Raw genomic sequence first — 17,898 nt, forward strand, 5'->3', positions numbered from 1 at the left:
TTGTGTTCTAGAACCCTGCAAGGTTCTAAATCAAATGTGGAACCTACAGCTGTAGAGCACCCTTCCCTCTTCAGACCACCTCCCACCAATGTATGGATAATATAGGCCTGCGGAGGCAGCAGAGGACACCACAGTAGGGCAGCATTTGGACATATTTCCCTAGTTGGAGACTCTTATTTATTTTGTAGGCCAAGGATGGAGAACCTTTGGCCCTCTAGATCAGGCAAAGGCACCATCCCTTACCACTGGTCCTGTTAGCTAGGGATGATGGGAGCTGTAGTCCCAAAACATCTAGAGGGCCGAGTTTGTCTATACCTGCTCTAGATATTGTTGGAATTCAACTCAAATCAGTCCCAGCCAGCATGGCCAATAGGACAGGGATGAAGGGAGCTGATGTCCTTTAACATCCAGAGGATCACAGGTCCTCAATTCATGTTTCAGACTGGTGTTTCACTAGATAGAAACTCTTGAGGTTTCCTTCAAAGTAAAAGGGGGAAGGGGATATGGATTGGCCATGCCTGTGGCAGCAATTGTGGCATTATTTTGCCAGATGCTTAAGATCTCTAGTAACCCTAAGAATCTTGACTTAAAGTATAGGATTGTCCAACCATAAGGTTTATAGAGAAAAATACAAAACTTAATATCTTTCCCCCTTTTTTATCCAACTAAGACTTTAATCTAGATACAATAAACAAATAAAAAGGAGGGGGGAAGGGATAGAGAGAGAAAAAAAGAAGTAGAGTTTACAAGAGAAAAGACGTTAAAAGAGAAAGATAGAAAAATAAGATTCAGAAAGTAAAGAACTTCCCATTCTTCTTCTGTCTGCTATATAAAAACAATATTCACTTTGTCCATACAACAAAGCGACTTTCTATAAGCAAACATTATCTTCAGTTCTCAAATCCAAATATCATTATTTCTTTTTCTTTTTCATGCAACAATCCTATGATAGGTTTCCAATCGTTAACAAATGTCAACAATGACTTTTCTCTGATCAAACATGTCAATTTTGCCATCTCAGCTAAGTCCATTTTAACCGCCATTCTTTCTTCGTTATCAGCATGAGTTTTTGATGTTCACTCCTTTATATACCTGCACATATTTGTGGTGTTGCTGTTCCGTTCCATTCTCCTTGAGGAAATATTTCCCTTGTTTCAGTATTAATCACTATTTACCACAGGCACATTCAGACACTCTTTCATGGCAGTTTGCCTCAATACACCTTTCACCTATGATACTTCTGAGAAGGCAGTGCCATTAAATAAGGAAGAAGTACCCACGGCCTTTGTGGCACTTCCAAGTATTTCTTCTCTGGCAATTGTCAGGCATCTCTGCTTGTCTCAGTATAAACATATGGCAGTGAGTGAATCAGTGCTTGAAATATGGCAGAAAGGTAGAGGGAAACCTTATTTGATTATGTTGTATTTATAAAAGCATTTATATACCAACCTCTCATAAAATATCAGGGCGGTGTACAGCAATATAAAAACATAAAAGACCCTTCAAAGCAGTACAGAGCAATAATAAAAATGACTGGGTACACAATGAAAAAAGCAGATGCAGAGCCTGTTGTCATAGAGATGAAAGTCAACAGTGAGTATATTCTGCTGGAAGAGCCTTCCACAGAATGGGACCAATCATCACTTCTGGTTGAGTCACCTGGGGCTCTGTAATATGGGGGAGAAATAGCAGCCCTCCAGCTGATCTTAGTATTCGGGCTAGAATATAACGGCTCAGGAGGTCCTTAAGGTATCCTGGACCCAAGTTGTTCAGGGCTATGTACCTCAATGCAAGAGCCCTGAACCAGGACTAGTAGCATATGGGCAGTCAGTGTAGATCAGGCTTCCTCAAACTCAGCCCTCCAGATGTTTTTGGCCTACAACTCCCATGATCCCTAGCTAGGAGGACCAGTGGTCAGGGATGTTGGGAATTTTAGTTTCAAAACATCTGGAGGGCTGACTTTGAGGAAGCCTGGTGTAGATGTTTTAACAGAGGCGTCACATGCTGCTTGCCCTCTAGCCCCATGAAATCCACATCCATCTCCTGACTCTCCCAAATTTTAGTCTCCCAAACTCTAGCTAGGTGAGTGGCCATTGCAAATATATAAGCAAACTGTGGCATACACATTCCAGGCCAAAAATTGAAGCACTGGGGCAGCAGCTACTGTATATTAATCAGGGACAGCAACTCACAGGGGCTGAGCCCTTTTGCCCACCCCCCATATTTTGGGGAGGGGGTTGCCCCCAATGTCCCAAAAAACCGGGGGGGGGGGGGAGAGGGCCAAGCATGGAGCCAAGTACAGTGTGGCTTCAGTGACCAGTTCCTTCTCCTCCTCCTGCCGCTTAGGGGAAGGGGGGGGGGTCAAAGCAGCCCCCTGCTGGTGGCAGAGGAAGAGGAAGAGGAAGAGGAAGATAAGGAGCTGCCAGTCACTGAAGCCACACTGCCACTGTGTTTGGCTTTGGCTCTTCCCAAAATACTGACATCAGGCATGCAACGTCCCCTGCCCCCAGACCTTGCATGCTGGTGCCTCTGTTACTAAGTGTCAATGTGAAATTGGGTTGGTTTGTTCAGAGAGACTATGATTATTCCAAAGTTGCTGCCCCCCCCTCTGAAATATAAACAAATCACGCTGCTACTGACATTATTTTTTACATTTGATTTGTATGGTTCAGTTCAATATTACCTGTGCTAAGTTAAAACATGACAAGATTTATCGGTGTTCTATGTATGTTCCGTTAGTGTCTTTATTTTCTCTTGTTTATGATAAGGCTCAAAAACAGATGGTGAAAATGGCCGCTTCCGAGTTCTCATTCTCCCTCTTTCATAGACACCAGTGGTTTCTGTCTGATTGAAAGCGTAAGGAAAAGGTTTCGATAGATTTGTGAACCAAGAAACCTCGGGTAGGAATCCCTTTCCATGTGCAAGTAAACAATTTTCTGGGCTTCGTTGAAACAGGACTGCGTTGCTTCTTGAATGTTTTTGATAACAGCTTCTCTTGCTTGACTATCCATGTTAATCTGAAAAGGAGAGTAAAAAGGTAAAGGTAAAGGGACCCCTGACCATTAGGTCCAGTCATGGACGATTCTGGTGTTGTGGCGCTCATCTCGCTTTACTGGCCAAGGGAGCCGGCATACAGCTTCCAGGTTATGTGGCCAGCATGACTAAGCCATTTCTGGCGAACCAGAGCAGCGCATGGAAATGCCGTTTACCTTCCCACCTGAGAGCTACCTATTTATCTACTTGCACTTTGACGTGCTTTCGAATGCTAGATTGGCAGTAGCTGGGACCGAGCAACGGGAGCTCACCCTATTGTGGGGATTCGACCTGCTGACCTTCTGATCGGCAAGACCTAGGCTCTGTGATTTGGACCACAGTGCCACCCGCATCCCTGAAAAGGAGAGTAAAGGTAAAGGTAAAGGTACCCCTGCCCATACGGGCCAGTCTTGACAGACTCTGGGGTTGTGCGCCCATCTCACTCAAGAGGCCAGGGGCCAGCGCTGTCCGGAGACACTTCCAGGTCACGTGGCCAGCGTGACATCACTGCTCTGGCGAGCCAGAGCCACACACGGAAACGCCGTTTACCTTCCCGCTGGTAAGCGGTCCCTATTTATCTACTTGCACCCGGAGGTGCTTTCGAACTGCTAGGTTGGCAGGCGCTGGGACCGAGCAGCGGGAGCGCACCCCGCCGCAGGGATTCGAACCGCCGACCTTTCGATCGGCAAGCCCTAGGCGCTGAGGCTTTAACCCACAGCGCCACCTGCGTCCCCGAAAAGGAGAGTAGTTTTCAGCAAAATTAATAGGTTTTCTAAAAGAGTTTTGATAATGCAAGAGGTAGGTCAAAGTGAGATGCTCAGAGGAGGAACAGAAGCCTGTGAAGTGAAGATGGAAGCGCCCAAAGTTCTGTACCGTGAAAGTACTTATATACGCACAGAGACCATGTGGAGTAGTGGTTAGAGTATTGGACTAGGGCCTGGGAGACCAGAATTCAAATCTTGACTTAGGCGCAAAGCTCATTAGGTGACCTTGGGCCAGTCTCTGCCTCTGAGAGTTTTTGTCAGGATAAAATGGTGAGGAGGAGAACTATGTATACCACCTTCACCTTTTGGAGGAAAGGTGTGGGATATTAATGGAAAAACAAACAGATGGATGGATGGATGGATGGATGGATGGATGGATAGATAATATAGTATTGACGCCCATTTAGAATTGAAATGGATTTTTCATGTTTGGGTCACCTTTGCATAATATGCTTATTATGAAAGCAGCCTGTCCTTCCCCAACTTTTTTTGTGTGTAACAATGACATGAGGCTTTCCTTCCAAGAAGCAAATCCTAATGGAAAACAGGACCTTTCACATGAACATGAAGCCACAGATCGCATATTCACCACTGAAGGATTTCATCAAGATGTTCCCCTACTGTTACTTTTGCCACTGCAGTGACCTATATTTCAAGCCCATGTTTAAGCTCTTTAAAACAGTACATGATGAATTAATTAATTGCCTTCTACAAAAACATCTCAAGATGATCTACAATAAAAATAGCAAAAAAGCTAAACATGCAAACAAAAACAGGTTTAGTGGGGGATACACTATCCTATCACCAGTGATGTAGTAAGAGTCTCTCACATTGGTCTGTTGGTGCTGCAACCTGCCAAACGGAGTGCCCCCAAAGGCATACTCCTCCGGTGTCTCCTGAGGCAGACAGATGCCAACCAACCATCCACTAGTCCAGTTGGGTTTTATACATGGAATTGGGAGGGGCACCATTGTCACTGCAGGCAGCAAAATGTCTTTGGCTGGCTCTGTTTCTAAGTTCTGTTCGCACGTGGATGCTCATCTAAAGGGCAGCAGTGGAACACTCATGAACAAGGATCTCAGTGTGTTCTGCTTGGTTCATGAGCACCTCGAGTCCTCTTCAGCAGGCAGATGTGATATTGCCAATCTGCCAGTTAGGCAGGTCTCATTTCAAGCCTGGAAAGCCTGGAACTAGTTGATGTGGCTGTTCCACGATTCCATTGTTTATACCAGGCTTCCTCAACCTCGGGCCTCCAGATGTTTTGAGACTATGATTCCCACCTTCCCTGACCACTGGTCCTGCTAGCTAGGGATCATGGGAGTTGTAGGCCAAAAACATCTGGAGGACCGAAGTTGAGGAAGCCTGGTTTATACCTTGTAAGCTCCTCTTCTCCTGTCCCAAGCTCAAAAAAAGAGCACCAAACATTGATCCTGCCTTGGATTTCATGGAAAGACTGACACTCTGAGCCTGGGAAACAGGCTGGTATGAGCACACCATTAGTGTGAAGTTCTGTTACTTGGGTTTTATTTGGGTTTCTCTGCCTGCAATTTAGAGAGTGGCATGGAAGATTTAAGAGCAGCAGGAGTCTCTGAGAAGTTAATGTTTTTCCATTATAATAAGACTACTGAGGATGCAAAGGAGGCATAAATTTATTGCCTGTGCTATTACAATTCCAGGTTATGGTGTGAAGGCTCAAGAGATCACCATCCCCTTGCTGATGCTAAGAAGGTCTGGATGTATTGACTATCTGGGAATCACTTTGGGTTCTGTGATAGAAGAAAAGTAAAGGTAAAGGTACCCCTGCCCATACGGGCCAGTCTTGACAGACTCTGGGGTTGTGCGCCCATCTCACTTAAGAGGCCAGGGGCCAGCGCTGTCCGGAGACACTTCCAGGTCACGTGGCCAGCGTGACATCGCTGCTCTGGCGAGCCAGAGCCGCACACGGAAACGCCGTTTACCTTCCCGCTGGTAAGCGGTCCCTATTTATCTACTTGCACCCGGAGGTGCTTTCGAACTGCTAGGTTGGCAGGCGCTGGGACCGAGCAGCGGGAGCGCACCCCGCCGCAGGGATTCGAACCGCCGACCTTTCGATCGGCAAGCCCTAGGCGCTGAGGCTTTAACCCACAGCGCCACCTGCGTTCCCACAAGAAAGGTAGGATATAAATATAAGAAAAATAAAACAAAATAAGGTCCCCATCTTTAGCTTTCAATTGCCTGAAGAGATATCTGAGATTATTATATAATAATTTTTGGAGACTTCACTGTTTAATTTGCATAGATAACAAGCACCAGACCCAAAACAGACTTTCTGTATTCCTCTCCAGATCATTAACTTACCTCCCTCGGAGCCTGAGGCTGTATATATTCCTTGAAAAGTTTCTGTGCCATCGACATTCTTTTCCTCTGCGATACAATCTTCTTATACTTTTCACAAGCAAACCAGAATTCAATGTTCTCATCACTGTATTCAGTCTTCAGGTAGGTTTTGTAGACTATAGGCCCATCTGAAAATCAGGTGGGGTCACTCTGTGTGGTAACAATGCATACCCTCCAATGTGTTGAGTGCCAAAACTGGGATGCACATCTTCCAAGCGGTGCTCTCATGTGAATCATTTGACCTGTGCAATATCATGGAGCCCAAAAATTCTCTTTCTCGGGGCCATGCTGTTGTAGACTATCGGTACCATGTTATGCTGCTGCTGAAAGGACTGCACTGGTGGCCAGTTAACTACCAGGCTAAGTTCAAGGTGTGGTACTGATGTACAAAGTCCTATAGAGTATAGCTTGGGACACAAATATCTCCATGATCATGTCATCCCTTATATAGCCAAATGATCACTGCACTTTGCAGGAAAGGCATTCATGCTTTTAAAATTGTTTTTACATGTGCAATTTTAAAAATGCAGCTTTGAAAATCAGAGAAGTGCCGCAATCTACAAGGAAGTCTGAGAACATCATCTAGGTTAATCCACTTTGAAAAGCTGATCATTCACTAGTCTGCACCCACCTCACAGAATATTTGAGTTTTTGTCAGTTATATGCACCAGCCTTCAGGGTACATAACTTACACACACAAACAGATCCCCACACTTAGTGTTCTTGTTAAAAATCACATGATAACTCACATTTAGTAGCCATTAGCTTTTCAAAAGACTGAGACCACTGCAGCACTTCCTCCAGACTTACTCTGTGAGAAATAAGGGAAATGAAAACCATGTGTTTAGCATAGCAAATAACTACAGCGCTGTGGTCTAAACCACTGAGCCTAGGGCTTGCCAATCAGAAGGTTGGTGGTTCAAATCCCCACGATGGGGTGAGCTCCTGTTGTTTGGTCCCAGCTCCTGCCCACCGAGCAGTTCGAAAGCACAAAGTGTAAGTACAGTGGTGCCCCGCAAGACGAACGCCTCGCAAGACGGAAAACTCGCTAGACGAAAGAGTTTTCCGTTTTGGAGGTGCTTCGCAAAACGAATTTCCTATGGGCTTGCTTTGCAAGACAAAAATGTCTTGCGAGTTCCTGCGGTTTTTTCCCCTCCCCCCCCTTTTTCTAAGCCGCTAAGCCGCTTATCCGCTTATCCGCTAAGCCGCTAAAAGCCGCTAAAAGCCGCTAAACCGCTAATAGCGCTAATCCGCTAAGCCGTCAATGGGCTTGCTTCGCAAGATGAAAAAACCACTAGACGAAGAGACTCGCGGAACGGATTCTTTTTGTCTTGCGAGGCACCACTGTAGATAAATAGGTACCGCTCCGGCGGGAAGGTAAACGGTGTTTCCATGAGCTGCTCTGGTTTGCCAGAAGCGGCTTAGTCATGCTGGCCACATGACCCGGAAAAACTCTGTGGACAAACACCAGCTCCCTCGGCCAGTAAAATGAGATGAGTGCTGCAACCCCAGAGTCGTTCGCGACTGGACCTAACAGTCAGGGGTACCTTTACCTTTACAGCGGCCAGCTAGAAAAAAAGGACCTTGTGCACCTTTAATCATTCTGTAGAAGAGGTAATTCTCTTGCCATGCAAGGTACGGAACCCCCACCTGAAAAATGAAGGTCTTAAGGATCTATTTTGTTCTGAGCTGGTTAGTTCAAAATGTGAAGTGTTGTGCCTTCTAAAAGGAAACTGGACTTCAACCATGCCATTCTTTTACCCATTATTCCTCATCCTGAGTTCCCAGAGTTCTGGTGCTTAATCCCAGGTAAATGTGTGTAGGATTGCAGCTATGGATGGACAAATCTGTCAATTTTGGTTTCTAATTTTTTGAATCTTAAACCCAATTCTTTGTATTTCCACCTCCTTTTACATTTTACAAGTCCTCATGAAAATTCATTAGCATTTTAGAGTGAAGTTTCCTAATACACTTTTTTCTCCTATACATTTTTTTGTATGAAATTTCCCTACTACAAGTTTGCAAAGCAATTTCCCCTTAGACAGTGCATTTTTGTATGTTTATGTTACTTTTAAGTAAATATGCATTTTTTGCAAGCAATTTCTCCCTATTTGATGCATGTTTACATGTTATTTTTTCAAATTAATGTATGCATTTTTCTGCATGTTACTGGGCTGGAGCACTGCAAAATTCTGAGAAGTGTGAATTTTGAAGGCGGACTATGTTGAGGCTTGCGTTTTGTTTCAGAAAGTATGAATTGGGTAGGTTCACCATTAAATGTGAACTGAAATGAATTTCTCCTGCATCCCCAATTTTGAAGATCTTGCATTAAAGAAACAAAATGGAGTAGCCATCCTGGACCACCTAAAAGTTAGAGGACAATTTTCTTCATCCCCGCTTGGCCTGACATCAGTTCCACATGCTTACCAAAGCCACTTAATTATTACAAAGTTCATTCCTAATCCATTCTTGATTAAAAGCAAAACTGGCCTTTGTACACTGAACCCAAACAAAAGATTCATAAACCTGCCTTGCACAACAGCTGTTTGAAGGATTTTACAGCGTTGGTGATTTATAACCATCACTGTTATTTGCCTTAGGACATTTTTAGCTTACCCTAGCAAAGTGTCTCGGTCGTTTCTGTGTGTGTTAGCAATAAGAAGATTCCCAATCTGATAAAAATACATTCTATTATTTGTTTGGTTGGTGCCTTGAACCACAACACTCCTACTTGGATAGCTCAGTCGGTAGAGCGTGAGACTCTTAATCTCACAGTTGTGGGTTTGAGCCCCACGTTGAACAAAAGATTCCTGCATTTCATGCTCCTTTCCAATTCTACAATTCTATGATATATAAAACACCAGCAAAGCTCCATGTCATGCGACTTTGCTCCAGCCCTTCACCTGCTATTTTGCACCATCCTAGGCATAGTATTATATTCGTTGTGGAATTGTAGTGGCTGGGGAACTTCCTTTGTCAGGCAGAATGTGGGTAAATTGGCTACAAAGGCTGGACAAAGCAGCGGTGCTCTTGGGTGTTTCAAATTTCAGTGGCGCCTGGTATGGAATCCCTCCCCACCTCTTTCCTTCCATTCGGCTCATATGTCATGTCTGTGACAACCTGTGGCAAGCCCTCAGCTTGGTGCCCAGTGCAGTTGAACCGAGTCACGCTGTTCTAAATCCACCTCTGACCTAAAAGTTATGAAATTAGATTAAAATCTCCCTTGAGAGTTTGGAATAGAAGATGTGCTTGCATGGGCATAGCCAGGGGGACAGGGAGGGGCAGCTGCCCCCCTAAATCAACAAAAATCAATAACAATCAATAACAATACATAGCAACCTAAGGTTCTGCCCCTCTAACAAAAATCCTGACTACACCCATGTGTGCTTGCCTATGCATGCTTGCAGCTGCTGAGGAGCCCAGTTTTATATAGATTAGTTTATGCCATAAATTTCTGACAATATTTTACTTTTATTTTGTATTTTGAATGCAGTTTATCCAAGCTCAAACTTATTAAAGCCCCCACACACTCAACAATGTTGCAAAACCATTGAAACTTCTAAATTAATTTTGACTTGCAAGAATATATAATGCAACCATCTCTGATTGCCTTTCTCAAATATAAAAGGAACAGTTTTGGCACACACATTGCTTTGAATAACCTTGTGAACTGTGATGTTAACACTTAAATCTCATTAAAGTTTCAATAGAGGATTGGAGTGATCATTCTGTGAATTTGCTGATGCTCGACCTGAAGGAATTGGTGACAAAATTTGCAAAGGAAAAAGGTGCAGCAATTGAGATTTTGATGCGTCTGAAATGGAAACTTAAAACCCCAACAAAAAAATCATTTATACAAAAGTTACCATACAGCTTTGTCCACTGCCATAATATCACAGAATAATCACTCCAATCCACTCCAATACAGTGGTACCTCGGGTTACAGACGCTTCAGGTTACAGACTCCGCTAACCCAGAAATATTACCTCGGGTTCAGAACTTTGCTTCAGGATGAGAACAGAAATCATGCGGCAGCGGCATGGCAGCAGTGGGAGGCCCCATTAGCTAAAGTGGTACCTCAGGTTAAGAACAGTTTCAGGTTAAGAACGGATCTCCAGAACGAATTAAGTTTTTAACCCAAGGTACCACTGTACAATCAGAGATTGTTGCATTACTTATTCTTGCAGGTTAAAATCAATATAGAAGTTTCAAGTGTTGCAACACTAGGTGGCAGCCATGCAGTAGCAGCCCATGTGGTGTGGCTTTCCTCTGTGGGCAGGGTGGGCAGGGTGGCAGCAAGGTTAAAGCTGTGCAGGCCAAGCAGCAGGTCTCATGAGCCTTGCAGAGACATCCTGGCAGGTCTGGTCTGAGACTTTCACAGCCTCTGCAAGCTGTTTCCAGACATCAGTTTCCTGTTGGCTCTTGGAAACTGTATCTTGTCTTGATAGCATGTGTTACTGAAATCATCGCTCCAATCTAGGCACTTCAATTATTTCTTTTGATAAGCTACTTGGTAATAGCTGTGACAAGTCAGTTATGAATGTAACAATGTGACTTATATTAGGCATGACTGTTTTTTTCCCCCATTGGTTTCAAAGTTACAGCTAATTTTAGGAAGATTTATAGGGCAGCAATTGTTCAGCCGCTTACGTGCAAGCAGACATGTCTAGGATTACATTGCTGGCCTTTTTTCATTTAATAAATAAATGAAATAATAATGAGCAAAGTCTTTTACTTAAAAAATTACACACACACTCCCCCAAAGTAGTTTTTTAGCATAGGATCACAAAATGCTACTTCCCAAAATCTTGATTATTTCAATGGGATGCTTACAACTCTCTTTGAAATCAATGGAATTTAAAAGTAGAAGAGACTAACAAAAATCAGAACAACTATAGTTCTCTGTATTCTATTAATGTGCTTTTTTCAGATTGCACTTACTTTGAAGTGATTCCATTTGTGCCATCTCTGAAGATGTTGCAGAGCCAACAAATTCGGGGACTCATTATCCTAGTTGAAGAAAGTAGGTATACGTAAGCACTTGATGTGTTCTGTATTATTACAGTTACCATTCCCCCATTCCAGTTTTAGGGAAGGGATTCCCACACAAGGGAGTCAACATTGCCAGTCTTCATGTCATGTTTGCAGACATCTTTGTTGGCAGAGTTTGTCTGCCAATAGGCTTGGTGCCTGAAGCCAGCTCCCTGTATCCCTGGGGATACTGCCATCTTCCATTCTGTAGACATGACCAATACTCTGAGGTACAATACTCTGAAAAGCACCATGAGCATTGACAGCATAGTAGTAGTAACTGTAGTACTAATGCATAATACTCAGCCAGGTACATTTTTAGGGCATGAGTATGGCATATTCTTCATGGTGAAAGTCTTTATTCAATACTTAAGAATATAAAAACATGCAAAATCAATTAAATATTACTTTCAGATGGAGACATCTTAATGTATCTTCATTTTTATACAACAATATATTAGTGGATCTTGCAACATAAAGTTTCCAATAAATCTTTATTTCTCTTAGGAACATTAAAGGTTCCAAGAAACCCTTTTTCTCTTTGAGCATAATTTTTTTTTTTGCACTGTTATTTGACATATTGTATCTATAAGTTCTTTATAAAACCCCCATATTAAGAATCTGTTCAGTTATGGATTTTCTTGCACCTTGTTAAAATGGAGCACTTCTCAGTAAATCAGACTTCCTTCCCCAGTCCTGATGATACTTGTTCATTTTTTTTATATAAGCCATAGCTGAAACACCCAACATAAAGTGGACAAACTCACAATAAAATCTTAGGCTGACATGTCATTGGTGTATAAACTGCTAGATGACATTCTGTCCGCAACACATAGTTATGTATATTTTGTGTTGCAAATCTATTTCTAATCTTTGGCATTGCCAGTGTCAACAGAACTACTTTGTAAAGGCAATTTCCCAATCAAAACAATAACGTGTTTTCACAGAGGCTCATCTTCTACAACCTATGCCAAAAATCATTGCCCAGGCAAGGCATATTATAGACAGATTATGAGATAAATCCTCTATCTTCTGAAAGCAAAAGATACAAATATGGCATGCCTTCCTTCCTGATAGCACTAACTAAAAGCAGAGAGTTGCATCTCCCTCTCAAATGAAAGCTGCTTAGTTGGTGCAGATCTATTGCCGTATTATAATCATATTTTAGAAGAAAATGCTGTCAAGACAGTCTCATATTATTGATGCAGTCAGTGATCTAGCCAGCCAGCCAGGTCTTTGTCCAGGATACTCCATTCCATCCTGCTTCCTCCCAGTTTTCCCTTCCTCGCTCCTCAGGTACTGCTGTTTTGACTACATAAAGATCCACTCTAAGAGAACAAGTTTGTTGTTAGTATATAGGCTACCATACCTAGTACAGTTAAAGTTAGATGGCTCCCAGTACATTTCCGAGCACAGTTCAAAATGTTGGTGCTGACCTTTAAAGCCCTAAACAGCCTCGGTCCAGTATACCTGAAGGAGTGTCTCCACCCCCATCATTCAGCCTGGACACTGAGGTCCAGCTCCGAGGGCCTTCTGGCAGTTCCCTCACTGCGAAAAGTGAAGCTTCAGGGAACCAGGCAGAGGGCTTCTCAGTAGTGGCACCTGCCCTGTGGAACGCCCTCCCATCAGATGTCAAGGAAATTAACAACTATCTGACTTTTAGAAGACATCTGAAGGCAGCCCTCTTTAGGGAAGCTTTTAATATCTGAAGGACTATTGTATTTTAATATTTTGTTGGAAGCCGCCCAGAATGGCTGGGGAAACCCAGCCAGATAGACAGGGTATAAATAATAAATTATTATTATTATTATTATTATTATTATTATTATTATTATTATACCTGAGACCCACTGAACCCAGTGGAATGAGTCACCTGCAAAGTATTTATGTCTTAAAGTTTTCAGGGGAACTTATTTGTGATTAACCGTAGCTTGATTATGACCCACAATATCTAAAGGCATGCCTAAAAATGTTGCTCCCCTCTTTGTTTTGTTTATATTAGACCTGTGAATGTGGGGAGGCACACTTCCTTCTGCAGAAGCAATAGGCGGAACCAACACTTCCACTGCCCCCTCGTGGACTATATCTACAATGCTCTCACCCTGTTCATGATGCAGATAATTTTATCAGAGGATCAGACTAAAAGTGGGAGAACGATGGGTCAATGGGTCAGTCAGCTATCCTTGGATAAAATGCTCCTTGAGATGCAAACATGCAAACATGGTTTTAGATACAGATGGTGATGATGGTGGCAGTGATGATGATGATAATAATAATAATAATAATAATAATAATAATAATAATAATAATAATAATAAGCAGATTGGGTAGGTCCAGCTTTAAATGTGAACTGAATTGAATCCCCACCACCACATCCCTCGTGCCAACTTCACCTCAGGCCACAAAATGTCTTGGGCTGGCCGTCCTTTAAAATTTGGGTACTCTAAACTCTCCCAGGCAGGCCTGCCAGACTCCAGAGAAACAGTCCATTGCCACTGTGCGTTCTTTGCTTCACTGTGAGGGGCTAGCCAGGGGTGTAAAGTGAAACAACTTTGCTCCTTATTCAAGAGAGCAGGAATGAAGGCACCAATAGCAGGGATAAAATGAGAGCTGTAACGTCCAAGGTGCCCGAGAATAATGCTTCACAGAAGGAGGGGAGCACTTAGATGCCCAATCCTACACTCTCAACTGTGCTTGGTAGTTTTTGTTTTCACCTGACACTCAGGAGGATTCAAGTGAAATCAGACTTCATGCTGAAGTAAGTGGAACATATTTCTTTCTCGCACAGTGTATGAAGAATGCTCCACCTTAAAGATAGACCAGTTGCCTCCTGGAACATAAAGCTCCTGGAACAAACAAAAAAGTGTTAAGCAAATATCTATGGCTCTAGGAGGTGCTGGGAGAACAAAGGGCTTATTTGTGCAATGTGAAAGGTGCACCCCTTTCCTTTTTTCAGGCAAGCCCTTTTGATAATAAAGGCCTGGAGGCCATCTGTTTGGTTTTGCGTCACTGTTTAGTGTTCCCACAAGGGTTAGATTGTGTCTTCCAGGAGAATTTAACCCCAGTTCATAGGAACTTCTAGGGGCCGTAGGGGCTTCAGCCCCCACAATAAAATATTTGAGAGAGTCAGGCCCCCACAAAGTCAATGGGCATTCCCATTCAAATGGGAATTCAAAAGGCAGACTCCTTTGAGGGCAAGTAGTAGAAGAAAAAGAGTTTGGATTTGATATCCCACTTTATCACTACCCGAAGGAGTCTCAAAGTGGTTAACATTCTCCTTTCCCTTCCTCCCCCACAACAAACTGTGAGGTGAGTGGGGCTGAGAGACTTCAGAGAAGTGTGACTGACCCAAGGTCACCCAGCAGCTGCATGTGGAGGAGCGGGGACGCAAACCCAGTTCACCAGATTATGAGTCCACTGCTCTTAACCACTACACCACACTGGCTCTCAAAGTCACAGCTTAATTCTTGCTTACCAGGAGGGAGCGTGCTTCCCATTTCATCAATTGAGCCAGGAATTGTCTATGTATGAGTGAGCTTCCTTCCACTTTTAGATCACTTGCTTGGCACTTAGAGTCCATTCATCAGGATGTGAGGTTACATCATGTCCCTTCAGAGACACCCATGAAGCCATAGTTGTAGATGTTTTGTTCTGTGTGGTATTTGTAATTTGTTGCTACGGGCAGAAACATTTGCTGGAGAGCTGAATGCTTCCATTTCACTCCCGCCAAACTCTGGATTGGGCTGTGTGGCACCCAGAAGCTGCATGTGGAGGAGCGGAGACGCAACCTGGTTCACCAGATTACGAGTCTACCGCTCTTAACCACTACACCACCCTGGCAACTCTGCTTTGGGTTCCAGCCACACAAGATCTAGAGACAAGGCATCCTTTCTGTAGAGTCTGTTGGAAACTAGCTTCCCAGCAGGTGGTTTGCTGCCAAAATCCTGTAGAAGATGTTAATTCATTTTCTTTACTTTGTTTGGCAGTTGTGGGGAGGCAACTGTCTGCAAGACTGAAGACAGATTCGTTCTCAATTGTGCGGGTGGATGGGGAAGAAGAGGGACTGAAGTGTCAATAATCTGGTGCTCCTGCTAGTGTGTTTGCACCGCACTGACCTTGCCACCACTTCACCCCTTCTGCTAAGCGACAACGACCCACCTGTCACGAAGCTGGTGTAGCATCTCTGGCCAGAAAAAGGCAATGCATTATCTGAAGCAGTAGCAGGCAGCCTCCTCTATGAAAAATTTGAATGGGGTTCAGAGACAGTGTTTCGTCTTCGTACCAAGAGGTCTTGCACAGCAGTGAGCTATTCATATCCTGCTTGTGAACTTCCCAAAAGCATCTAGTTCACCATTGTACCAATCAGGATGCTGGACTAGATAGGTTTTGGGGCTGTTCTATAGTTGTATGCTCTATAACTATTAAATAAATTTCTTGCACAGTGCTAGAAGTTAATCTGGTCACACCCTAGTGTCCTCTAGAGCATACTTTGATAATTACTACCTCAGGTTTCACAAGCTGTCATACCATGAGCTTCAGACGCATAATCCGGCATAAAGCAAATCCAAGGCAGCCATATTGATGGTGGAATTTAGTGGCAACTTAGACAGGAGTGAAATTTCACCTGATTTTTCTTGACATTTTGTCTTCTGACTTCTGGTCATTTCCATTAGTGAGAAGTAGGATGGTATATAAAGCATAGCAGGTTGGCCTTAGACTAGGGATGGATCAATTGGTCAATCTCAGGTTCTCTTAAAGGTAAAGGGATCCCTGACCATTAGGTCCAGTCATGACCGACTCTGGGGTTGTGGCGCTAATCTCGCTTTATTGGCCGACGGAGCAGGTGTACAGTTTCTGGGTCATGTGGCCAGCATGACTAAGCCACTTCTGGAGAACCAGAGCAGCGCACGGAAATGCCGTTTACCTTCCCACCGGAGCGGTACCTATTTATCTATTTGCACTTTGATGTGCTTTCGAACTGCTAGGTTGGCAGGAGCAGGGACCGAGCAACGGGAGCTCACCCCGTCGCAGGGATTCGAACCGCAGACCTTCTGATCGGCAAGCCCTAGGCTCTGTGATTTAACCCACAGTGCCACCCGCGTCCCTTCAGGTTCTCTTAGTTGCTCATATTTCCACTATTGAGTTCAGTTGACCATATTTCCACATCAGCCCCCCTTTTTTAATAATCTTCACCATTTGCCAGCATTTTACGTATGTCATTTTTCTTAATATACACATTTTTTCTTCACAATTATATTCAACATGCCCATTTTTTCAAACAATTTCCCTTAATATAACAGATTTTTTGTATGTAATTTCCACTAATTCAGCTGAATGAAACTTGTGATATTTACATCTTTGAGATTTAAAATGTTATCTTCTCCATTGACCCACACACCTGAGAACAAATCTATTTTTTGTGCCTTCCCACAACTATAAAAGAAAGAAGAGATAAAGAACTAACATTTTCTACAGTATATCTTTATTAGACGCAGATGAACCTATAATATATTTGTTAGCTGAGGACAAGGAGAAAGAACTCCACAACTTTTTTAAAGGGCATGAATGTTTCATTCCCATTATACAGAATTGGCACTTAAAGTTTTAGACTGACCCCCATTTAATGATGATTACTACCTGGAGATAGATATTTGCATGGATAATTTTATAGAAAGGATGTTTGAAGGTATCAGTTAACTGGTTTGTGAAGGAAGTAGGTTTAGAAATCTTGGCCACTTGCTCCTTTTTAAAAGAAAAAAAACAAAATACAAAATAAAATTAAAAAAAAACAAAATAAAAAAACCATAAAACAAAACCTCCCTCTGCCTAAGAAAGATAGGCAGGTTTTTATTTAACGTTATTTATTTATAGGATTTATTTTCCACCCCTCATCATGAGTGATCCCAGGGCATATAACAACATAAAAGACAGCATAACAACAAAACACAATTGAAGCATATCATTAACACACCCTCCAATTCCTTCCAAAATTCTCAAAACCCTATTCAGAGCAAATGAGATCAGTCCTTAGCTGGTGTCAGAAAATAGCCAAGATAGGCACCAGCTAGACTGCCAGATGGAAGGTGCTCAACAACTGAGGTGCCAGTGCTGATAGATTGTGTACTCACCACAATATCCTCCAGGGTTTGGGGGTTTTATTGGTTGTGGTTGTGGAGGAAATGATTTGCTTCTGTTTGAAATTTGACGCGTGCAAACTTCTTGCTGTTTTAATGAGGTTTCTTCTGGTGGTGACAACAGCAGGACTCGGAATGGAGGGATGTTTCTGAAGACCCCTCTGTTAAAGTGTTCCTCTTGCTTTTTCTTAAAGCACCCAGTTCTTTTCTTCTGCAGCTGGAATGTCACAGCAGATAATGCTGTATATGGCAGAAGTTCTCGTGAGCTTACATGCAAACTTTGCTTGTGGTTAAGTGTGCAGTTTGTGTGTGTGTTTTTAAAAAAAGAATGTTCCGTTGGCCTTTAATGAACCTTTGATAAGAGAATGCTTGTCCTGTCTCTCTCAGGAGATCTTTACTGATCAACCAAAGTGACTGAAGATGATTTAACTTTTGCATGAACGTTTGCATCCATTGTTAGACAAGGCCAGGATTTTGTGACTAATATTTTCCAGCCCCTTTTAATCAAATGACACTTCCTTTTGTCATTCCTAGAACCTTGTTTGAAAAGTGAATGGTGG

General features: G+C 43.0%; 1 protein-coding gene across 2 annotated transcripts; it reads right to left on the bottom strand.

Annotated features, from left to right (window-relative positions):
* Nucleotides 1–2,404: 2,404 nt before the first annotated feature.
* On the bottom strand, nucleotides 2,405–17,670 carry RGS13 (regulator of G protein signaling 13). Of its 2 annotated transcripts, none has more exons than XM_079981798.1 (5): nucleotides 17,333–17,670; nucleotides 11,115–11,183; nucleotides 6,923–6,984; nucleotides 6,135–6,301; nucleotides 2,405–3,017 (listed from the first exon to the last, which is right to left on the bottom strand). In XM_079981798.1, exons 2-5 carry the CDS (start codon nucleotides 11,177–11,179, stop codon nucleotides 2,808–2,810), a joined length of 504 nt encoding a protein of 167 aa, XP_079837924.1. In that variant the 5' UTR covers nucleotides 11,180–11,183; nucleotides 17,333–17,670; the 3' UTR covers nucleotides 2,405–2,807. The 2 variants fall into 2 exon arrangements, with proteins under 2 accessions (XP_079837924.1, XP_079837925.1); XM_079981799.1 differs by lacking the exon at nucleotides 17,333–17,670 and adding an exon at nucleotides 13,598–13,619.
* Nucleotides 17,671–17,898: the final 228 nt, after the last annotated feature.

Source organism: Podarcis cretensis, assembly GCF_951804945.1.
Source record: "Podarcis cretensis genome assembly, chromosome: 6".
In the NCBI taxonomy this organism is placed as follows: domain Eukaryota; kingdom Metazoa; phylum Chordata; class Lepidosauria; order Squamata; family Lacertidae; genus Podarcis; species Podarcis cretensis.

Bases quoted from the DNA above. Each gene is read 5' to 3' on its own strand.
- RGS13 (XM_079981798.1), bottom strand. From the start codon at position 11,179: ATGAGTCCCCGAATTTGTTGGCTCTGCAACATCTTCAGAGATGGCACA. The intron at 6,985-11,114 runs GTAAGTGCAATC...TATTTCTCACAG, and splicing joins ACAAATGGAATCACTTCAAA to AGTAAGTCTGGAGGAAGTGC. The intron at 6,302-6,922 runs GTGAGTTATCAT...CCTGATTTTCAG, and splicing joins AAAGCTAATGGCTACTAAAT to ATGGGCCTATAGTCTACAAA.